We start from the raw sequence: 25,122 nt of genomic DNA on the forward strand, positions 1-25,122 counted from the left end.
ATTGGAGAAATTAATGGTATTACAGGTAACTTATCACAAACCTATGTTGATATAATCGATATTTCTGAACTTGCAGAAGCTTTTACATTAACTCCACCACCAATTCCAACTTTACCAATTGCTTCAACCATATTACATACACCACCTACATCATCATCATCTTCATCTTCATCATCATCTTCTTCTATATTATTAACCGATAACCAACCAAAATTATGTTCTTCAACACCTAGAATTAATAATTCTCCAAGTAGTTTCTCACCATCACTATCATCAACAACACCACAATTATTAGTACAACAATCACCTAGACAATCACCTAGACAAATTCCATCTATTAGCTTAATAGTTGAACCAAATAATACTAATCAACCATCATTTGGCCATGGCACATTACAAAGAACAAGTACTGGTTACTTTAGTTCCAAACCATTATCGATTTCACAACCTATTAATATGTCAAAACCAACTAATATGTCACCACCAACTCATCATGCTATGTCAATGCATAATTTACCACCATCAAACACAACTAGGGAAAATCATTTACCACCATTACCAACTAAACCTCCACCCTTAACAATACCTTCTTCAAGTAGTCTTCCAACTACTCCAATAAAACAACAACCACAACAACCAATACAACAACCATTAACACCACAGAACCATCATCACCATCATCATCACAATAATTTATCATCATCTGTTAATACTGCTAATACTGGTAATTGTGCAAATATACTTTCACCAAATAGTGATAGATATTTATCAAGTCGTAGTCAATCAAGTGTACATTTATCAGGTTCATCTTCATCCTCCTCTTCCTCATCTTCCTCATCATCATCATCATCATCATCATCATCATCGACATCAAACAGAAAATTTGATTTTTCATTAAAATCAAAGAGTTCAAAAAATTCACCTTCTAAAAATTTACCTCCACAACCAACTACTACCTCAACATTAACACCTCCACCACCACCAACTATTACAACCACTACTACCACTACCACTACTACCACTACTACCACAATTGCAACAACACCACCTCCACCATCAAAACCATTACCAAATATTCCTGTAAAAGATCAACAATTTAATACATTAAAAAGATCAACAATTGAAATTCCACCACCAACAATAACATCAACCAATATTAATAACAATAATAATACTATTAATCCAAGAACATTAAATTATAGTTTTTCATCATTTTCAATTACTTATAATAATAGTCAATTAGGTGGACAATTATCACAAGAAGAACCTCCAGGTGGAGTCAAATCACAATCTTCTTACTTGGATAATAATAATTTACCATCCAGAAATACAAATATTCCAAATTTACCACCAAGACCTCCACCTTTAAATATTCCACAACAACAACAACAATATAAACCATTACCATCACCACCACAATTACAATCACCACAATCATCTTTAAATCAATCTTTACAAATTCCATTACAACAACAACAACAAGTACAACAACAAAAGTTGACTACACATTATATATTACCACCTCAAAATACAAATTTAAGTGGAAAAAATCTTCAAAGATCATCAACATCAATGTTACTTAATAAATTACCACCACCACCATTTAGTTTTAATAAAAATTAAAATATACATTTATATATATATAAAATTAATTCATATAAAAAAATTACTAAAAAAAAAAAAAAAAAAAATTACAAGCGAATAAAATAGTTGGTAACTTACCAATACATCTTTTTTTAAATATATTATTATTTTCATTATTATTATCATTATTTTTATTTTTATTTTTAACGTATTTGATTTCTTAAATTAGTTGTTATCATCATTCCAATCATGTTTACAAATCTGTGTGTGTGTGTGTATGTGTGTGAATTTTGATCAATCATGAAAATAAGAAATAAATAAAAAATAAATAAATAAAAAAATAACTGACATATATATATATTCGTATATGAATATAATTTAGATATTTTTTACTTTTCAAAAATAATTAATATTAATATTACTGGATTTTATTATTTTATTATTTTCATCCAATCACTGCCCGAGATTATTAGATTTTTATTTTGATTTATAATAATGTGTTTTTTTTAATTTTTTTTTTTTTAAATCAAATTCTTATAAAAATAATTAATTTTTTTTTTTTTTTTTTTTTTTTTTTTGATTTCTCCACAGAATCTCATCAATTTTGTGTAAAACAACACAGTTTTTTTGGCAATTTAATTTTTTTTTATTTTTATTTTTATTTTTTTTTTTATTTTTGTTTTTTTTTTATTTTTTATTTTTTTAAAAAAAAAACACAAAAGGTTTTGGACAAACTGATAACCAAGTGAAAAAATAATAATTTTATTTTTAAAAAATCGACACCACAATATATAATTAATGTATTACATCATTAATGATGGAAAATAATAATAATAATAATAGTGGCTCTAAAAATAGTGATGGTTCTTCTTTTTCCACTATAAATAACAATAATAATAATAATAATAATAATAATAGTAATACTACTAATAGTAATAATAATAATAATTCTAATAATAATCATCCCAATTATTATAATGGCCCTCCAAATTATGGCAGCACAAATAACAGTTTTGATGATTACGATAAAATATCTCAGTCAAATCACTTAAACAACAACAATAATAATATACATTCCAATAATAATAATAATAATAACAATAGCAATAGTAATAGTAATAATAATAACAATAGTAATAATAATGGTAATAATAATAATGGTAATAATAATAATGGTAATAATAATAATGGCAATAATAATAATAATGGCAATAATAATAATGGCAATAATAATAATAATGGAAATAATAATGGTAATAATAATAATGGCCATGTAAATAATAATAATAATAATAATAATAATAATAATAATAATAATAATAATAATAATAATAATAATAATAATAATAATAATAATAACAATAACAATAATAATATTAATAATAATAATAATAATAATAATAATAATAATAATAATAATAATAATAATAAAAATCCAAGTTTTTTTAATCCAAATGATATTGGTTTATCCAATTCAAATATATCACCACCGATACCATCAAATATGAATGATCATTTAAATAATGGCTCAAATGTACAGCAATCTTTAACCGAGCAATTAATTCAACCACCATTAAATACACTTTCATCTGCTACCTCTTCTCCAAAACTTTATAATCATTTCCCTCATTCTTTACCACCAAATCAACAACAACAGCAACAGCAACAAACACCACCAACACCTCAACAACAACAGTCATTACTATCACCACCACCACTGCCACCACCACCACCATCATCATCCAATTCTCATCCAACACCAAATTCATTAACAAGTTCAAATACCACCACCACTACTACTGCAATAGCAAATGGTAACAAAATGTCAGTTGCAGAATTTACTTCAAATCAAAATTTAACAATTCAATTACATTTATATCATCAACAATTGGAACAACAACATCAAAGAATGGCATTTCTGGAACAACTAATTCAACAACAACAAATTGCATTAAATATAATATGTCCACACCTTTTTCAAGTTAATATGTATCAATTGATTCAGAATGATTTACAAAATCATATGACTTTACAACAACATCAACAATATTCACAACATCAACAACATTTACAACAACAACATAGTCATATGAATTTACAACAACAACAACAACATCCACAACATCCACAACATCAACAACATCAACAACATCAACAACATCATCATCAACAGCATCAACAACAGCCTCCACATCCAAACTCACACCCACAACATCCAAATCAAAATCCACACCAAAATCCACAAATCCATCATTCACCAGCATATCACCTACAACAACAGCAACAGCAACAACAACAGCAACAACAACAACAACACCATCACCACCACCAACAACACCAAAATACTCACCCTCAAAATCCACAGCATTCTCAACTTCAACATCAAAATATTCCACATCAACAACTACAACTACAACAACACCACCAACAACACCACCAACAACAACACCAACAACACCAACAACAACACCAACAACAACAACAACAACCAACACCACATCATATATTTTTACAAATGCAACAAATACAACAACAACAGCAACAACAAAATCATCAACATCCAAATCAAATGGTACATCATCAGCAAATGCCAAATAATATGAATTCAATGTCAATGAATCATCAATCACCTCAAAACATACATGATCATCAACAACAACAATTAAAATTTGATGACAAAGAAAGAAACCTTTTATCAAATTCATCATCATCAAAGGTAAATACTGAACAACTTGAATCACCACCTTCATCATCATCATCATCAACAACAACCACAACAACAACCACAACACCATCATCTCACAAAGTTAGAAAAACTATATCCAAACCTGATTCAAAACCTAGTAGTGAATTGGATCAAGAAACTGGAAAGAAAAAAAAATCCTCAAAAACTAAAAAAGTGACAAAATAAATCAATCACCACACAACTAAAAAAACAAATCAATGTCTATAAAATAAAAGAGAAAAGGGAGAGAGGGAAGAAAAAAAAAAAAAAAAAAAAAAAAAAAACATATTTAAATATATATTTATAATATCATAATAATTAAGTTATTTAAACTAAATAAACGAATTACTAACCTAAAAAAAAAAAAAAAAAAAAAAAAAAAAAACAAAACATAATATATACCATTTAAATTTCTAGCTTTTTAACTTCTGAAGTCCATAAAAATAATGAGAGAGAACCTGGAAATAATTTTTAATTTTTTTTTTTATATTTGATTTAAAAAGAATAGTAAACTTTTAAAAGGTAAAAAGAATAAAAAAATAAATTATAAACAAAATAAAATAAAATAAAATAAAAAATAAATTAATATATTTATAACTTTTTTTTTTTTTTTTTTTAATTTATTAATTTTTTTAAAAACTAATTATCTGATATATATTCTAATTTTTTTATTATTTATTTATTATTTTAATTTTCAGAACCATTAAATGCTTTAATATATTGACATGATTGTTTTTGATTTGGGTTTAATGAAGAAATTTCATCAGATTCAATGGCATCTTGATTATTTCTTGGATTATCTCTATTTAAATTCCACATAGAGATGAATCCTAAATTTTTCTCTTTTGAGAAATTTGAAATGACTTTAACATTTTCAAAAGATAATATTGAAGTATCAGGATTTTTACCAATCATTGGAGTAATTGCAATTCTTTGATATAATTGGTCATCATTTAGAGATGTATATAAAGAATTTAATTGATCTTTTAGATTTTTAATAACACTAATAATATCTTTATCCATATTATTCTTCCAATCATCATTATAAAATCCCATTGTAATTAAATTAATAATTAAATTATTTTTATTATTGTTATTATTATTAAGTAATTGATTTTCTTTAACTTTTGAAATTATTGACATACCAGTTGGATTTAAACCATGAGTTGATGCTGGTAATGTTATACTAATTATTAATTGTGGATATTTTTCAATTACTTTTTTTAATGCTTTTAATATGAAATCAACATTATTTAAACTACCCATTAAACAAATATCCAAATGATCAATTTCATACATTTCAATTGCTTCAATATAAATTTTTTCCAATTGTTCAATTGAGAATTTACTTGAAACATCTTGAGTTGATTCATTAATTCCACCAAATGAGATACCAACTCTTTTACCAGAATCTTTAAGTACTTTTGATAATGGTAGTGCCCAATTCATTGGAATTTGATCATGACCACTCCAACATGCATTTCCATTTGATGATAATGTTAATCCACTTAAAATAACACCTTTTAAACCATTTTCAAAAATTTGTTTTGTATAAATTGAATTTGGTCTACCATGTTCTTTAAATTTTTTATCTATAAAATTTTAAAACATAATATTTTAATTAATAAAAATAATTTCCAAGTTTTTTTTTTTTTTTTTTTTTTTTTAAAAAATAAATATAAAATAACTATTATTAATACAAATACCATCACTCCATTCTACATTTACTGCAACATTAATAAATGGATAAAATCCTGACATTATTTATTAATTATTATTTAATATAAATATTAAATATAATGAAAAAAAAAAAAAAAAAAAAAAAGATAACGGACATAATTTTTAAATAATAATAATAATTAAAACCAATTTGAAAAAAAAAAGTTTAGATCCACCAAATTGGTAAAAAAAAAAAAAAAAAAAAAAAAATTGATCTTTTGTTTTGAAACAATTGTAAAAGAGGAAATATAAAATTGAGAACACACAAAATATTTTATTGTTTTTTTTTCTTTTTTTTTTTTTTTTTTTTTAAAAATCTTTTTTTTCAAACCCACTTCCTAAATGGGATTGATAACTAATATTATAAATATATTTTTTTTTTTTTTTTTTTTTTTTTACTAAATATATTTATAATAATTATTATTGTTGTTTGAATTTGGTGCAGTTGTAATGGTATTAGGTTCAGTGGTTTTAATCAATTGATTATTTCTGATGATCTTTAATTTTGGTTGTTGTTGATTGGAATTGTTGTTGTTGTTGTTGTTGTTATTGAATTTTGAAGTTTTATAGGAAGTTTTTATTAATGGAGTTGATTCTGTTTTTCTTACTCTATTTGTTGTTTGGAATGTAAATTCTTTTGGTTTTGTTAATTTTAAAACTGTTGGTAATTTTTGTTGTGATTTTTTTGGAGTTTGTGTTGGTAATTTTTGTAGTGATTGATATGTTTGAGTTTGCATACATTCAATTAATGATTTAGTTAAATTTTTAAATGGTATTTTAGGTGTTGAAATTATAGGTTGTGCTAAATTTGAATTGGTAATACCTTGATTATTATTATTATTATTATTATTATTATTATTATTATTATTATTATTATTATTATTATTATTATTATTATTATTATTATTATTATTATTATTTGATTTGATTTGAGTGATTTTAAAATATTGATTATCACTTATACTATTCAAACCAAAACTATTATTATTATAATTATTATTTTTATTATTATTATTATTATTATTATTATTATTATTATTATTATTATTATTATTATTATTATTATTATTATTATTATTATTACCAATTGATGATAATAAAGCTTTATTCTTTCTCTTGATATTTTCTTCAAATTGTTGATTAATATTTGGTTCAATTGGTTTTTCAATTGGAATTCTTCTAAAACCTAAAGGAATATCACTACTGAAACGTTTGGATAATTCAAATTGGAATGGTTTTTGAATTGTTAAACCTCTAGATGGTTTCCATTTCTTTAAGGTTGGTGAAGAGCACGTAGCATTAGCACCACCACCAACACCACCAACACCACTACCACTTTTAAACGATCTAAATGTTGTCACTCTTTCCTTTCCAATATCATGAAGTTCCTTTGCAATTGATTTCAATAACGATGAAGATGTTGAGTTTCTTTTTTGATTTGTTAAAAAGAATGGACTCTTTGGAATTGTTAATTTCTTAATTACTTTTGGTGTTTTTAATATATTATTATTTTCACTATAATTATTATTATTATTATTATTATTATTACTAATATTATTATTGTTATTATTATTATTAATTTTTGATTTTTTTAAAGAAGCATATGATTGAGTTTTATGGGCTGTTACTACTTCAACTTGAGGTTTTGTTTGTAATGGTTGTTTTGATTTTATTTGTGATTGTTGTTGTTGTTGTTGTTGTTGTTGTTGTTGTTGTTGTTGTTGTTGTTGTTGTTGTTGTTGTTGTTGTTGTTGTTGTTGTTGTTGTTGTTGTTGTTTGATCGTATTATTCATTGGTTGTTTATTGACTGTTGATAATGATGATAATAAAGGTGGTTCAGTTGGTAATCTATTGGTTTGTTGTTGTTGTTTTTTTGTTAGTAATCTATTAGTTTGTTGTTTTTTTTGTTGTTGTTGTTGTTGTTGTTGTTGTTGTTGTTGTTGTTGATTCTGTTGCTCCTGTTGTAATAATAGTTGTTGTTGTTGTTGTTGTTGTTTTTGTTGTTGTTGTTGTTGTTGTTGTTTTTGTTGTTGTTGTAATAATTGTTGCTGTTGTTGTTTTTGTTGTTGCTCCTGTTGTTGTCTTTGAAATGATAACTGCTTTTGTTGTTGTTGTAATTCTCTTTGGTACTCTTGTTCAATTATTAACCTCTCTCTTTCTTCTTGTTCTTCTTTTTCTTCTTGTTCTTTTTGTTGTTGTTGTTGTTGTTGTTGAATTAATAATTCTTTTTGTTTTTGTAATTTCATTTGCTTATTTAATTGTTGTTTTTTTTTTAAATCTTTTTGTTGTCTTTTTAATAGGAGTTGTTCTTGTTTAAGTGAAAATTGTTCAAATTTAAATTTATTATTAGCAATATTTTGTTTTTGTTCCAATTGCTGTTGTAAGGATTGTTGTTGTTGAAATTGTTGTTGTTCAAGTTGTTGCTGTTGTAATGATTGTTGTTCAAGTTGAAGTTTTAATTGATGTTCAGCTTCATCGATTAAAGCTTGTTCTTGTTGTCTTTCAAATTCTCTTTGAATTCTTTGTTCCTCTAATAATTGTTTTTGAATTTGTTCTTCTTTTTCCCTTAAAACTTGTTTTTCTTTTTTAAGTTTTTGTTTTTCTAATTTTTTTTTCTTTCTTTCAATTTCTTTTTGTTTTTGTTTTTCTTTAATCTCTTGTTGTTTTAAATTCTCTTCAATTTGTTGTTGATTATGTTTTTCAATTAATGATTGATGTGTTGGTAATAATGAAAGTGATGGTTTTAATGTTTGACTCATAATAATAGTTGATGTTGTTGGTGGTGGTGGTGGTGGTAATTGTGGTTGTAATGATAATTTCATTGTTTGTTTCTTCTTTTCTAAATCTAATTTCAATTGATCTTCAGATTCTTTTTTAAGTTTATCCAACTTTTCTTGAAGTTTTAATTGTGCTTGTTCAGCAGATTTTTTTGAATTAGTTGATGGTGTTTGTTGAGAGAATTCAAAAATAGACATACTCTTATTTGGATTAAATGTTTCGGTTATATTATCATTACTATTATTATTATTATTATTAATATTATTATTATTATTATTATTATAATTATTATAATTTATATTTTGATTATTATTATTTAAACCACTAAATGATTGGGTGAATGGTTGAGATTGAAACTTTCTTAATTTTAATTTTTTAGATTCAATCTCTGATATTGTTGGAGGGTCATACTCACTATCAGATTGAATTTTCATTGGTGATATAATTGCTACTCTTGTTGATTTTTTAAATGATGGTGTTGTTGGTTGTATTTGTGATGAAAATATTGATGGTTGTTGTTGTTTTTGTTGTTTTTGTTTTTGTAATGGTAGTTGTGATTGAGAATGTTGAGAATGTTGCTCAACTTCTTTTTGAATTAATCTTGAAAAATTAAAACAAATCTCTTGTGTTTTATTTGGTGTTGAACAATTTGAATGTTGATCATCATCATCATGATCACCATCAAGTTCAGACATTGATAATTTTTTATTACTATCAGTATAACTATTCTTATTAATAATAATATTATTATTTCTTGATGATGAAGGAGTTGTTGTTGAAGAAATAGCATTCTCTTTTACTAAAACTCTTCCTGGTGATTGAAGCAATTTCTTTGTTTCTGAATTTACTTGATTATCATTCTTAAATGGTGATTTCGATGAGAAAAGTGATTGTGGTTTCGATTTATTATTATTATTATTATTACTATTTAAATTTTCAATATTTTCTTTTTGTTGCGAGTCATCGAGTTTAGGACAAAATGTAACGATTTTTGGTGGATATAAAATTGGTGTGAATGGTGCATATTCTGATGGTGATGTTTTATTATTATCAAAATCTTTTAATGGTGTAAAATTATTATTATTATTATTATTATTATTATTATTATTTATAATTGTTGATTGTCTTCTTTTAGAATTTGTGCTGATATTTGATTTATATGGTAATGTTTGATTTAAATTTACATTATTTTTATGTGTTGTTGTTGTTGCCGTCTTTTTATCACCACATGGTGTCAATGAAATTGACAACATCTTTTATTTGTTTAAAATTAATTAATTATTTATTTTTTATAAAAAACTAAAATGAATTTATAAAAAAACAATGAACAAAATAAAAAAAATAAATAAAAAATAAAAAAATATATTTTATAATTTTTATTAAAAAAAAAAAAATAAAAATAAAAAAAAAAAATATAATAAAAAAAAAAAAATAAAAAAAAGGCGGGAAATTTCTGGAAATAAATTATGACAAAAAAAAAAAAAAAAAAAAAACAGAATAAAGTAAAATAAACCCTCTTCCATCTTAAAACAATATTAAAATATCCCTTGAAAAATAAATTAAATAAATACCTAAAAAAAAATAAAAATAAAAATAAAAATAATAAAAACTAGTAATAATTTTATTTCTGTTTTAAAAAATATTATCCTAAATAATAAATCTATGGATTGTTTTTTTATTTTTTTATTTTTTTTTTTTTTTGGTAAAAGAGAAAGAGATAATTTAATTCTACAAAAATATAATTTTTTTTTTTTTTTTACTTATTGGTCACATAAACTACTTCCAAAATAATTTTTTGTTCTTTTTTTTAATAACAAATTTTTATTTTTTAATCCAAAAAAAAAGAACAAAAAACTATCAGGGAAATGGTTTTGGATTGTTAAATAAAAAAAAAAAAAATAATAATAAAAAAATTCTTGTATAAAATTTTATTAACTAATATGCATATCTATCTCTCGACCGCTAACCTTTTTGGGTTCAAAAAAATAAAAAAAAAAATAAAAATAAAAATAAAAAAATAAAAAAACCAAAACCAAAAATAAAATAATTTTTTTTTTTTAAAAAAAAAAAAAAAAAAATAAAAAAAAAATAAAAAAAAAAAAGTTTTCTTTAAAATTGCAAGAGTGGTGATATTATTATTTTTTATTAAAAAAAAAAAAAGTAAAAAAAATAGTAAAAACAAAGAATAAAAAAGATAGTTATAATTACAAAAATTAAAAAAAAAAAAAAAAAAAAAGAAACACGCAAATCCTATATAGATAATATAAAAATATATACAAAAAAATAAAAGTATAAAATGAGTCAACAAACAACAGACTCACCATTATCTCCAAATGAATTATCACAATCTACCAATATTAATAAAAGTATAGAGCAAAACTCACCAAATTATAGACTTTTATTCGAATAGTATGTATACTATTCTCTCATTAAATTTTAAATTATGATGAAACAGTTTGGTGTTTCATCATAACACATAATAATAATAATAAAAATAAAAAAAGGTACTAATTTCTTTCCTCAAAAATAAACTATTAACACAATTCTAGTAAAAAACTTTCAGATTTAATGATTAGAGGACTATATGTCATACCCTCATTCAATTCAATTCATGGTAATAATTAAACAAAACAATACTAATAAAAATAATAATAATAAATAAAACTAATATAAATATATTTTTAAATAGAATGGCATTGTGTATTATTTATTAGAAATAGAATATATAGATCAGCAATTATTAGATTTAATGTAGTTATACCTGACGAGTAAAATATCCACTATATTATATTAAAAAAAAAAAAAAAAAAAAATTATTGAGAGAATAATAATTAATTAACATACCCCCTCACCCCCCTCACACCAAAAAAAAAAATTTCATTTTAGTTTTCCAGAATCATGCCCATCTATTAAATTTTTAACACCAATATTTCATCCATTAATTGGGCCAGAAGGAGAAATTGATTTATCACATCAATTCCCTGACTGGTCAGCAGAAAAGTATATGATTGCACATGTGTTGTGTTATATTAAAAGTATTTTCCATAATCCTGATAAATATGATTTCCCACCTCTAAATACCGATGCCCATAATTTGTAAGTAATAGTATTATTTTCACTTTTATTTTACCATTCCTTAAACTTGTTGTAACTAATTAACACTTTAAAACCTCAATAAAAAAAATACAATAAACAAATAATAATAATAATAATAATAATATATATAATTAAAAGAATGAAAAATAATCCAGACTCATTCCAAAAAAGAGTTTCTGAATATGTAGAAGATTCTATTAAAAATGTTTATGATAATCCCCAAGATAATGCAATTTGTTTTTCAAAGGAATGGAAAGATAAAAATCAATTAGAAAATGCAAAAAAACAAATTTTCAAAAAAGATGTTGGTTTAATAGATCAATTGTCTGAACTGTATTCAAAATCAAAATTAAAAGACTTATTTAAATAAAAAAAAAAAAAAAAAAAAAACAAAATAATATAATATAATAAAAAAAAATAAAAAAAAGAAAAAAAAAAAATATAAAAAAATTAAAAATAGAAAAAAACTTTTAAAGTTTTTTTTTTTTTAGAAAAATTTATTATATTTAATTTTATTTTTAGATTTAAAGAGAGAGAATGAAAAAATTTGATAATTAGGCATGGATAAAGTTTTTTTTTTTTTTTTTTTTTTTTTTTTCTGTTTTTTTTGTTAGGAGTTTTTCTGTTTTTTTTTTTATTATTTATGGCATTCGTTAGTTTTTTTTTTTTTTTTTTTTTTTTTTTTTTTTTTTTTTTTTAAGCAAAAGGAATATTATTATTATTATTAATTATTTATTCAAATCTTTGTTTTTTCGATTTATTTGGAACTGATTTTTTCCATTGCTTAACATTAACATTAATGAGTGATTGGAGTACAACTTCATTTGTGAGTGGATTTGTAAGGGTAAAGTGAAAGTAGAGTGGGATATGAGAGTTATGACCACTGCAACACATTGGCTTTAAGGAGAGAGTGAAACCACCATCTTTGACACGAGTTAATATGTTATTTTTGACCAAAAGAACTTTACCTTTTGCATGTGGATTAGCGGAAAAGTAAGATTTGGTTTGATAATATTCGGTACAGATTTTACAGTTGTAAATTGGATTTAAATGTCCATCGTAGACATTGCCATCCAAAATCAAAGCTTTCTCATTGACATCTGGTTGTTGTTTGAATCTCTTTGCATTACCACTGTAACCGAGTGAAGGATGAATGTAGATACGATAGGATTCATATTTACTCATGGCTTGTGGATTATTGAATGCGAGGAAACGTTGAGAATCAAAGATACCGGTTTTATCATCGATTTGTGTGATTGGTAATGAAGTGTCTGGGAATGATGGTAATTTGAATTGGATTGGTTGGTAGTAGTTTCTATGCATTGGTTCGAGGAGATTCCAACATGCCTTGTGTCTGCCTGGTTCACCGGCCAAGTATGGTTCAAAGAAAACGACATTGGAACGAACGGAAATTGGTGGATTAATTTCATTTTGTTTTTGTAAACTTGATGGATCTAAACCACTCTCCCAATGTTGAGCACCCATTGGACTTTCTGGTAAACAAATTGGTGATGATGGTGACATTTGATTATGTGAATCTGGTGATGATAAATCTAAGAATGCTGAATTTACAATTTGTGTATTATTACCATTTCCATTTTGTTGATGTTGTTGATGTTGATGATGATGTTGTTGTTGTTGTTGTTGTTGTAAATGATGATGACCTTCCATTTTTAAACTAGGATGACTAATAACTAAACTTGCTTGATTACCAATTGGCATGTTGTTATTATTATTATTAGCACCTCTACCTTTCTTTTGATTAATGTTACATGGTTTGCCAATATTAAATTGTTGTTGTAATTGTTGTTGTTGTAATTGTTGTTGTTGTTGTTGGTGTTGTTGTAATTGTTGTTGTTGTTGTAGTTGTTGTTGTTGTTGTTGTTGATTTGAATTTTGGAGTTGGTTTTGGAATTGTAAAAAGTTGTGGAAGTTTAAGTTACCATTGTTATTATTGTTGTTGTTATTATTATTATGGTTGTTATTGTTAACAAATCCTCCATTAAACATACCACCATTGTTGCCGTTGTTGTTGTTGCTGTTGTTGTTGTTATTATTACTATTGTTGTTGTTGTTGTTGTTGTTGTTGTTGTTGTTGTTATTATTATTATTATTATTATTATTATTGTTCATGATTGAGTTGTAGTCAATGTTAGAGCCATTGAACATGAAATCAGAGAAACCACTGGCATTATTGTTTCCATTGTTGCTATTGCTATTACCATTGTTGTTATTATTATTTTGTGGCCAAGCTTGTGGTGGTAAAATAGAAGAACTTGAATTACCTTTCATTGGAGCAGAGAGAACAACACCATAATTTGGAACATAGTAGGATGGAACAGAGTAAATCAATGGTGATGAGTTTTGGTTCGATGATAATTGTTGTTGTTGATTATTATTATTATTATTATTATTATTATTATTATTATTAGTGTTGTTGCTATTGTTATTGGACTCATCATTTGGAGTAGTTGGTTCAGAACGAACATTGTTATTGTTGTTGCTGCTACCATTGTTGTTGTTGTTGTTGTTGCTGCTGTTAGCAGAGTTTTGATTAGAGAAATTAAAACTTGGTACCATTGATGATTGATTATCAGATTGTGGTGATTGGTAATTATTTTGTGGTGATGGTACTGAATCACTATTGTTATTATTATTATTATTACTATTATTATTATTATTATTGTTGTGATTGTTGTTGTTATTACCATTATTATTACCATTATTATTACCACCATTTGAGTTATTTGATTTTTCATTACCATCTTTTGGCATGTTAATGATATCAGAACACCTAATATATATAATTTTTTTTTTTTTTATGTTAGTAATTTTTATTTTTTTTTTTTTTTTTTTTTTTTTTTTTTTTGTTTGTATTTTTTTTTTTTTTTTCTTTGTTTCTAAAAATATATATTTACCATTCAAAATAATCAGGAACAGAAGAGTTTAATAAGATATCGGCCATTGTTGATTTTTGATCAGGTGTATTGCTATTGCTATTACCGTTATTATTGTTATTATTTTGACTACTAATAATTAAATTAATTAAATTTTGATGGGCGATTGACGATGAAGAACCGTTAAAAATATTACTAGATAATAAAGCTGATTTTAAGGAATCGAGGTTTTCTGAATTACTAGTATTATTATTATTACTATTGTTGTTGTTGTTGTTGTTGTTGTGGTTATGAATACTGTTTAAGTTATTTTGGTTTTGAAAAGAATTTTGGTTGTTGCTATTTAATAAATTATTATTATTATTATTAATAATATTATTATTTGAATTATTATTAATTGAGTTGTTATTTGTATTATAAATAATATTATTTTTAAAAAATGTATTTTTCAAAAGGTTTCCGGTATTAATATTAGTGTTATTATTAATATTATTAATATTATTATTATTATTAGTATTATTAATGTTGGTGTTGCAAGAAGATAATGAAGGGAATTGAGTTGTTGAATAAAGCTGCTCTATTGAGGACATTTTTAGTTTGTATACGTGTGTCTAGTAATGATTGGCCAAATTTAAATAATTCTAGAATTTTATGTGAATGAGTTAATATGTATAATTTAAATTCTAATCTTGTTGGGTGTGTGGGTTTTTTTATTTTTTTTTTTATTTTTTGTTTTTTTTTTTTGTTTTTTGTTTTTTTTTTGTTTTATTGTAAAGAAATTATATGGGTGGTGGGATATTTTTGAAATTTTTTTTTTTTTTTTTTTAAAATTTTTTTTTTTTTTTTTTAGTTATATTTAACTATTTTATTAAGGAGAACGATCTGTTTAAAAATACAATCGCTATTGGATGAATTGTTGAGTAAAATGTGTGAGGGGGTTTTACAAACAAATCTAATATATTTATAAAAGTAAAAAAAATAATAATAATAATAGTAAATAAATAATTTAACTATAATATATTATTAATTATAATATTGCTATTTTTGTTTTGTTTGAACTAATTGGGAAAAAGATTTTAGGCAGAGATAAATAGGTGGATTGGTTCTTAAAAATATTATTTATCTATATTTATAAATATAAATAGAAATTTATGTATGTGTCTAAATATAAATAGAAATATATTTATGTGTGTGTATGTGGGGGTGTGCGTGTGTTTATTTGTATTTGGACTTGAGAAAAAAAAAAAAAAAAAAAAAAAAAAATTAAAAGAATAAGGTGGACACAATAATATATAGATATATTTATATAAATAAATATACAATGAAATTATTTGATAAAGAGTATACGCGAGTAATTTATCTATTTTTATTTTTATTTTTATTTTTATTTTTATTTTTATTTTTATTTTTATTTTTGATTTGTAATAAAGTAAAACTACAAAGGGTAATAATAATAATAATAATTATGTAATAAAAAAAAAAAAAAAAATAATAATAATAGAAAGATAGAAATGGGCGTGAAATTGAAAATACAATGAAAAAGGAATGATAGATTTAAAATAAATATAAATTTTAAATCTTTATCAAATTATTACAATTTATATTTCAACAACAATGCACCACAATTATTTTTATTTTTATTTTTATTTTTATTATTTATTTTTATTTGTAAATATTTTATTTGTTTTTTTTTTTTTTTTTATTTTGTTTTGTTTAATTTTATTTTATTTTATTTTATTTTTTTTAGGTTTTTTTTTTTTTTTTTGGGTTTTTTTTTTTTTTTTTTTTGGGTTTTATAGGTTTGCAAAAATTAATAAAATAAATAAAAAAATAAAAAAAATAAAAAAAAAATAAAAATAAAACTCTGATCCTGATGATGATAATTACTTTTGCTATTTTTTTTGTTTATTTTTTTTTTTTTTTTTTTTTTTGTTTAATGATATATTAATTTATTTTTATTTATTTATTTTTTTTTTTTTTATTTTTATTTTTGTGTGTTAATTAGTTTACTAAAATTTTTTTTTTTTTTTACAGGTTTTTTGGAAAAAAATAAATCAAAAAAAAAAAAATAAAAATTAAAAAAAAAAAAAAAAATTAAAAAAAAAATTGAAAAAAAAAAATTGGAAAAAAAAAAAAAAAATTAAAAAAAAAAAAAATTATCATAATAATGTGGTTTTTTTTTTTGGTGTGTCGGTTGGTATTAAAAAAAAAAAAATTATCAGTTGAATTATGTTATATATTTATTCTCTGTAACCATTTATAACCTTATTTTAATTTAATTAATTTTATTTTTATTTTTATTTTTATTTATTATTACTATTATTTTTATTTTTTTTATTTATTTATTTATTTATTTATTTATTATTCATTTATTATTTACCTTTTTTATTTTTTTGGTGTATTAATAAGTGTTTTTTTTTTTTTTTTATATTATTTTTTTTTTTTTTTAAATCTGGAAATTTTTTTTTTTTTACTTTTTTTATTTTATTTTTTTTTAATTTTTATTTTATTTTTTAATTTTTAATTTTTATTATTATGATCAAAATTCTATTTTTAAATTTTTGATGTCTTCAACATGGCACCTTTATGATGACCATCACAGAAAATTCAATTTCAAATGAGAATTCCTATAAGAAAAAAAATAAATTATAAAATTATTGATGATGTGGTCGAACTTTGAATTATTAAAATGGAGTGAAATAAAAAAATAATAAAGTGGAACTTATAAAATTCCATCATCTCATTCCACGACACCCAATTTGGAATAGAAATGGTAGATCAAAATATCAGTTTGAGTGTATGGATTAGATTAGTTTTTTTGTATAAAATTTTTTATGAAAAAAAGATTTTTTCATGATTCCTCGAATAAATGAAATTAAGTTTTTTTTTTATAAAAAAAAATTAAAAATAAAAAAATAAAAATAAAAAAAATAAAAATAAAAAAAAAAAAAAAAAAAAAAAAAAAAAAAAAAAAAAAATCATTGGGGTTGGACAAAAATAAAATTTTTAAAATAGTCATAAATACACACACGCACGCTCACTGGCGCTCAGATCATAATTCAAATAATAAGATGAGAACAATCTCACAAAAACTAATCTTATTTTTATCGAAAAATCAAAAACTTAAATATTTCTTTAATACAAGTATTTTATTACTAGTTTTTTATTGGATTTATAAAAATGTTTTAATTAAAAAAAATAAAAATAAAAATAATAACCATGATGATCATGTCAACCAAAAAATTCAAAATATTCAAGAAAATCAAAAAACCACCACACAAAATATTCAAAATAAAAGAAATGAAGATACAACAACAACTAAAAATTATTTTAAATTATCAAATGATATTAAAATTCATGTTTTAAGTACACCAGAAGAATGTGATTTAATTTTAAATGAATTTTATCAATCATTATTATTGAAAATGGTTGATGATAAAAATTCACCACCAATGATTGATGGTGCAGACGGTGTAATAATAAATCAACAACAAACAACAACAGAATTACTGTTATTCCCAAATTGTAATGAAATAAACAATGATGGTTTAGATTTTATAATTGGTTTTGATGCTGAATGGGGTAATCCAAATAGTATTTTTGATGATAAAATTGATGATAAAACTACAAAAACACATTATAATCATAAAGTTGCATTAATTCAATTATCAAGTAAAAATGAAACATTTTTAATTCAAGTTTCACAAATGGAGAAAATTCCAATATCATTGGAACAGATTTTAACAGATCCTCGTTTAATTAAAGTCGGTGTTGCAGTTTCACAAGATGCAGCAACCATTTTTCAAACATTTTCAGTTGTTACAAAAGGGTATGTTGATTTAGTACCAATTGCAAGATTAACCAATTATGAAGGAAATGGATTAGCAAGTTTAGCATTAAACGTTATGAATGTAACATTAAATAAATCTAATAAAATTCGTTGTGGTCATTGGGAGAATAAAAAATTATCAAATGATCAAATTCATTATGCAGCAGCTGATGCATGGGTTGGTAGAGAAATATTCGAAATTATGTTCAACACTTATAAAAACTCAAAAACTGATCCAAATGATAAAAAAGATTTAGTTTATACTTTATGTAGACAATTTACAGGTGCAAGTTTTAAAAGTATAAATAAATTAAAAAATAGAGAAAATAATAATAATGGCAATAATAATGACAATACCAATAATAAACCAATTAAAGAAAACATGTTAAAGAAAACTGTACCTGATAAAAGAGTATTATATGATAATTGTTTAATGTATAGTCCTGATGATGTATTATTATCAAGTATTAGTAAAAAGAAAGTTGAATGGTATGTTAGTAGACAATTGGCAGATATAATTAAAGAAGAACCATTATCAATTAAATTAAAATTCCAACCACATGGTGAAGGTCATTCTGGTGACCAATTTTATTTAGCATCAAAAGAGAATATTTGTGTAGTTTGTGGTTCAACTCATAAAATTCTACGTCATTCAATGGTACCACATTGTTATCGTCAATATTTACCAGAGGAAATTAAAAGTCATTCATCACATGATGTAATATTAGTTTGTTGTGATTGTCATGCTATTCTAGATAAAAAGAATCAAATTATGAAAATGATAATTTCACAACAATACAATGTACCAATTGATAATGAAAATAAACAATTTATAACTGACCATACTTTATTAAAAATTACTCAAATCGCATCAATTGTTAAAAATAATTTCTATTCAACAGGAAATAATAATAACATTAGTGAAGATAATTTAATTAAAGGTAATAAAAAATGTAAAAAGAATATTCCAGATGAGAAATTAGAAGAAATGAAGAAAATTGTAATGGAATATATTGGAAAGGAAGAGATTAATGTTGAAGATTTAGATGAAATTTTAAAATTAAATCCAAAACAAAAGAATGAAAATTATATTCCACATGAAAAAAAAGTTATTGATAAAGTATTGGCAATGGGTGAAAAAGGTATATTTGAATTTATTCGTAGTTGGAGAAAGAATTTCGTTGAATCAGTTCAACCAAAATTCCTTCCAGAACATTGGTCAATTGATAAAGTTGTTTGTTGTGATAATGGTCATCGTAAACCAAAAGATCAAAGACAAAAACAAATTCAAAATCAAGAATAATTAATTAATTAATTAAATTATAACAATAATAATAATAAAAATAAAAATGTAATAATAGTTTTTTTTAAAAAAGATTTTATTTATTTTTATTTTTTTTATTTTTCCAACTTTTTTTTTTTTTTTGGGGGAGGGGGTTATATATTTTTAGATTTTTTTTTTTATTTTAGGATTTTTTAAAGAATGACGCATCACAAACACACAAACAACCAAACAAAAATAAATTTAAGCTTTCGAATTTCGTTGTTTTTTTAACGAAATTTTGTTTATTTTTTAGAGGTTGAAAATTTTTTTTCAAAGAATCTTGAAAAGTTATGAAAATTATAAAAAAAAAAAAAAAAAAAAAATTAACGTGCTTTCAGTTATTTATCAAAAAAAAAATAAATTATTATCATTAATAATATATATTTTAATAACAATAACAATAACAATAAAATGTTAAAAAATAAAAATATTTTAACTAATTTATTAAATAATAATAAGAAATCATTTATTGGAACTAGTATAATATTTATTGCTTTTTATTGGGTTTATAATAATTATATTAAACAAATCGATAATAAAGATAAAGATAATACTGAAAATAATAATGAAAATAATGAAAATAATAATATTGTTTTAAATAAAACAAATGATAATTCCAATATTGTTAAAAAAGTAAAATTTAATAATTTCTTTAAATTATCAAATGATATTAAAATTCATGTTTTAAGTACACCAAAAGAATGTGATTTAATTTTAAATGAATTTTATCAATCATTATTATTAAAAATGAATGATGATAAAAATTCATCATCATCATCATCATCATCATCATCATCATCATCATCATCATCATCATCATCATCATCATCATCATCATCATCATCATCATCATCATCATCATCATCACCAATTAATACAAATACAATTATTGATGGTGCAGATATATTAAATCAACAACAAATAACAACAGAATCAAATGCGTTATTATTCCCAAATTGTAGTGAAATAAACAATGATGGTTTAGATTTTATAATTGGTTTTGATGCTGAATGGAGTAATTTTAATTCTATTGATGATTCAACCACAACTACAACTACAACATCAAAATATAATCATAAAGTTGCATTAATTCAATTATCAAGTAAAAATGAAACATTTTTAATTCAAGTTTCACAAATGGAGAAAATTCCAACATCATTGGAGCAAATTTTAACAGATCCTCGTTTAATTAAGGTTGGTGTCGCAGTTTCACAAGATGCAGCAACTATTTTTCAAACATTTTCAGTTGTTACAAAAGGTTGTGTTGATTTAGTACCAATTGCAAGATTGACCAATTATGAAGGAAATGGATTAGCAAGTTTAGCATTAAACGTTATGAATGTAACATTGGACAAATCAAATTTAATTCGTTGTAGTCATTGGGAGAATAAGGATTTAACAAATGATCAAATTCATTACGCAGCAGCTGATGCATGGGTTGGTAGAGAAATATTCGAAATTATGTATAACACTTATAAAAACTCAAAAACTGATCCAAATGAAAAAGATTTAATTTATACATTATGTAGACCATTCATTAATACAAGTTTTAAAGTTAAAGTTGAAAAATCAAAAAATAACAATACTGGTAAACCAAATCCAAATAAACCAATTAAAGAAAACATGTTAAAGAAAACTGTACCTGATAAAAGAGTATTATATGATAATTGTTTAATGTATAGTCCTGATGATGTATTATTGTGTAGTATTAGTAAAAAGAAAGTTGAATGGTATGTTAGTAGACAATTGGCAGATATAATTAAAGAAGAACCATTATCAATTAAATTAAAATTCCAACCACATGGTGAAGGTCATTCAGGTGACGATTATTATTTAGCTCATAAAGAGAATATTTGTGTAGTTTGTGGTTCAACTCATAAAATTCTTCGTCACTCTGTTGTACCACATTGTTATCGTCAATATTTACCAGAGGAAATTAAAAGTCATTCCTCACATGATGTATTACTATTATGTTGTGATTGCCATGCTAATATGGATAAAAGAGCTCAAATTATGAGAATGATGATTGCTAAACAATATAATGTACCATTAGATAGTGAAAATAAAGTTTATATCACTGATAATACTTTATTAAAAATTACTAAAATGGCATTAATTGTTAAAAATCATTTTTATCAACAACAAGAACAACAACAAGAAGAAGAAAAAACAATAATAAATGAAGATGGTAGTTGTAGTAGTAGTACAAATAAAATTTCAAATAAAAAATATAAATCAAATATACCAGAATATAAATTAGAAGAAATGAAGGTTGAAGTTGCAAATTATATTGGAAAGAAAGAAATTGACTTAAAGGATCTTGATCAATTAATTTATTTAAATCCAAAACAAAAGAATGAAAATTATATTCCACATGAAAAACAAGTTATGGAAAAAGTTTTAGCTTTGGGTGAAAAAGGTATTTTTGAATTTATTCGTAGTTGGAGAAAAAATTTTATTGAAACTGTTCAACCAAAATTCTTATCACAACATTGGTCAATCAATAAAGATATTTTAAATAATTATAAACCAAAAAATCAAAAACCAAAACAAATTCAATTACAATAATAACAATAACAATAATAATAATAGTAATAATAAATTAATTACAATAATAATAATAATAAATTAAAGATCTTTTTTTTTTTTAATTAATTTAATATAAAAAAAAAAAAAAATAAAAAAAAAAAAAAAAACAAATATCAAGATAAAAATTTTAGTTGTGAACAATAACAACAATAATGATTTAATACGCTGTTTTTTAACTTATTATTATTATTATAAAAAAAAATAAAAAAAATAAAAAAAAAAGAAAAAAAATAAAAAAAAAGAAAATTTTAAAAGAAGTTATGGGGTTAACCAATTTCTTTTCCTTATTCTCAATGCCGAAATGCAAAGGAAATTTTTTTTTTTCTTTTTTAAAAAAATATCTTTACCCAAAATGACTTCAAATTGTTTTCTTTTTTTTTTTTTTTTTTTTTTTTTTTTAACTCAAAAAGTTGAAAAAAAATAAATAATCAATCAAGCTCATTTTACTAGTTAAAAATCAAATAATGATTAAAAAATATCAGAATTATCGTTTTGTAAAAAAACAATATCCAATTGTTTTTTTTTATTTTTTTTTGTATGTATGTTGTGGACAAAAAAAAAAAAAAATCAATTCAAATTATTTATTATTAAAAAAAAAAAAAAAAATCCCAAAAAATAAAAAAATAAAAAATAAAAAAAAATTAATTTTCCATTTTACATAAAGGAACTATTTTTAAGACCACAATTTTAATTATTGTTCCCCCACCAATTACTTTATTGTTAAAAATTTTTTTTTATAATAAACTCAGCCTGTTGTTCAACCATTGATTCATTTTAAAATTTATTTTGAATTTGGATAATTATGGTGGTGATTAAAAAAATAAGAAATAGAATATTAGATCATAATTTTTTAAAATCTCAATTAATCACAAAGTCTACAAAATAAAAAATACCCCAAACAAATACTTTCATTATTTTTTTAAAAAAAAAAAAAAAAATCATAAAAATAAAAAAAAAAAACTGAAGGGGGTAAAAAAAACTATTTTCCAAAATTTCCCACTATGATTGATTGTTTTAACACGTTATTTTTTTGTGTTTATATATATAGTTCAATGGAAACCAGTTAATTTTGATCACACAGAGGGGTTCCATTTTTTTTTTATTTTTATTTTTATTATTTTTTTTTTAATTTTTTTAATTTTTTTATTTAATTTTAATTTAAATTCTATTTCAATTTTCGAAAGATAATCATTATCTTTTATTGATTGGATGCCCTATTATCTTGATTTTATAAAAGATTGACCCAATAAATTGATTACAATAATATTTTCATTCCTTTTATCATCAACAATCACCGAACAAACAAATTAAGTAAATCAAAAAAAAAAAAAAAAAAAAAAAAAAAAATACTATCTCAAAATAACCTTTTAAGTTCATGTGAGCATTAAAAATAATTAAATTATTTCGTGATTATATAATATTTCAAATTTTCATAAACATTATTTTTTATAAAAATTAAAAAAGTATAAATAGAATTTTTTTTTATTTATTTTTCATTTCACAATTTAAAATATATAAAATAAAAAAAAAAAAATCAAATAAATAATTTAATAGATTGTATTAATAAATTTTTATAAAATGGCAAAAATTATAATTTCTTTAATTTTATTGCTCTCTTTATTTTCATTTTCATATGGTAAATAATTTAATTATCAAATCAAAAAAAAAAAAAAAAAAAAAAAAAAAAAAAAAAAAAAAAAAAAAAAGAAAAAAACATTAACCACTAAAATAATTATAGGTGCTTATAATTGTAATAAATTAAATTGTTCATCAAAAAATACAAAATGTAGAACATTCTCTTGTACTAGTGTTGTTGGATGTTATTATACTGATAAATGCACTAGCCCAGATTTATGCCATAATTCTGCTTGTAATGCTTCAACTGGAAATTGTACATTAACTACTATCAGTTGTAATGATAATAACCCTTGTACTGATGATTTTTGCCATCCAGGTTATGGTTGTTATAGTGTTCCAAACAGTTGTGATCCAGGTGTAATTTGCCAACAAAATTGTAATGATAATGATCCATGTACATATGATTTCTGTGATGCTTTAAATATTTGTCGTCATTCCGAAACCTATTGCAATGATGGTGATGCTTGTACATTAAATACTTGTGGTGTAAATGGTTGTAACTTTACAAAAATATCTTGCGATGATAATGGTAAGATATATATATATTTTTGTCTACTCAAATTGTTAACAAAAAAAGAAAATAATAATAACATTTAATTTATTTTATTAAATTTTAGATCCATGTACTGCCGATTATTGTTCAACATTATATGGTTGTTATCATGAACCAATCGAATGTTCAATTAAAGTACCATGTAATATTGATTCCGATTGTAATAGAAATAATGGATGTGAAACTTTTACTTGTAATTTATCAACAAATACCTGTGATTACTATGCTAAAAATTGTGGTGGTTGGCCATGTATTAATAATCAATGTACAACTGGTTCAATTTCAAATTAAATATACCTTTACATTTTCATATATTTATTTATATATTTATTTATTATTAAAAAAAAAAAAAAAAAAAAAAAAAAAAAAAATAAAATGTTCGAATTCGAT

General features: G+C 22.5%; 9 protein-coding genes across 9 annotated transcripts in view; 6 read left to right on the forward strand and 3 right to left on the reverse strand.

Annotated features, from left to right (window-relative positions):
* The window catches only part of gacII (SH3 domain-containing protein), a gene marked incomplete at both ends in the record, with an annotated part of 2,612 nt that extends 989 nt beyond the window's left edge, over positions 1–1,623 (forward strand). The window contains one exon of the mRNA XM_637009.1: positions 1–1,623. This exon is cut by the window's left edge and continues 216 nt beyond it. Within this exon, the coding sequence (XP_642101.1) occupies positions 1–1,623 (1,623 nt within the window).
* Positions 1,624–2,401: 778 nt separating this feature from the next.
* On the forward strand, positions 2,402–4,495 carry DDB_G0278591 (hypothetical protein; the record flags this gene model as incomplete). The annotated part of the gene is made up of 1 exon (XM_637010.1): positions 2,402–4,495. One exon carries the CDS (start codon positions 2,402–2,404, stop codon positions 4,493–4,495), a length of 2,094 nt encoding a protein of 697 aa, XP_642102.1.
* A 501-nt stretch (positions 4,496–4,996) lies between these two features.
* On the reverse strand, positions 4,997–6,070 carry DDB_G0278071 (hypothetical protein; the record flags this gene model as incomplete). The annotated part of the gene is made up of 2 exons (XM_637011.2): positions 4,997–5,901; positions 6,016–6,070. The coding sequence occupies 2 exons, from the start codon at positions 6,068–6,070 to the stop codon at positions 4,997–4,999; spliced, it is 960 nt and encodes a 319-aa protein (XP_642103.2).
* A 356-nt stretch (positions 6,071–6,426) lies between these two features.
* Positions 6,427–10,059, reverse strand: DDB_G0278073 (hypothetical protein; the record flags this gene model as incomplete). The annotated part of the gene is made up of 1 exon (XM_637012.1): positions 6,427–10,059. The coding sequence occupies one exon, from the start codon at positions 10,057–10,059 to the stop codon at positions 6,427–6,429; it is 3,633 nt and encodes a 1,210-aa protein (XP_642104.1).
* Positions 10,060–11,102: 1,043 nt separating this feature from the next.
* Positions 11,103–12,272, forward strand: DDB_G0278075 (hypothetical protein; the record flags this gene model as incomplete). Its single annotated transcript, XM_637013.1, has 5 exons — positions 11,103–11,215; positions 11,356–11,420; positions 11,496–11,574; positions 11,693–11,902; positions 12,041–12,272. 5 exons carry the CDS (start codon positions 11,103–11,105, stop codon positions 12,270–12,272), a joined length of 699 nt encoding a protein of 232 aa, XP_642105.1.
* Positions 12,273–12,634: 362 nt separating this feature from the next.
* Positions 12,635–15,389, reverse strand: CRTF (transcription factor; the record flags this gene model as incomplete). Its single annotated transcript, XM_637014.1, has 2 exons — positions 12,635–14,696; positions 14,821–15,389. The coding sequence occupies 2 exons, from the start codon at positions 15,387–15,389 to the stop codon at positions 12,635–12,637; spliced, it is 2,631 nt and encodes an 876-aa protein (XP_642106.1).
* A 2,481-nt stretch (positions 15,390–17,870) lies between these two features.
* On the forward strand, positions 17,871–19,931 carry exdl2B (3'-5' exonuclease domain-containing protein; the record flags this gene model as incomplete). Its single annotated transcript, XM_637015.2, has 1 exon — positions 17,871–19,931. One exon carries the CDS (start codon positions 17,871–17,873, stop codon positions 19,929–19,931), a length of 2,061 nt encoding a protein of 686 aa, XP_642107.2.
* Positions 19,932–20,363: 432 nt separating this feature from the next.
* Positions 20,364–22,520, forward strand: exdl2A (3'-5' exonuclease domain-containing protein; the record flags this gene model as incomplete). The annotated part of the gene is made up of 1 exon (XM_637016.1): positions 20,364–22,520. One exon carries the CDS (start codon positions 20,364–20,366, stop codon positions 22,518–22,520), a length of 2,157 nt encoding a protein of 718 aa, XP_642108.1.
* A 1,599-nt stretch (positions 22,521–24,119) lies between these two features.
* pdiA (cAMP phosphodiesterase inhibitor) lies at positions 24,120–25,023 on the forward strand (the record flags this gene model as incomplete). Its single annotated transcript, XM_637017.1, has 3 exons — positions 24,120–24,177; positions 24,280–24,708; positions 24,797–25,023. 3 exons carry the CDS (start codon positions 24,120–24,122, stop codon positions 25,021–25,023), a joined length of 714 nt encoding a protein of 237 aa, XP_642109.1.
* Positions 25,024–25,122: the final 99 nt, after the last annotated feature.

This window comes from Dictyostelium discoideum (assembly GCF_000004695.1).
Source record: "Dictyostelium discoideum AX4 chromosome 3 chromosome, whole genome shotgun sequence".
Taxonomy (NCBI): domain Eukaryota; phylum Evosea; class Eumycetozoa; order Dictyosteliales; family Dictyosteliaceae; genus Dictyostelium; species Dictyostelium discoideum.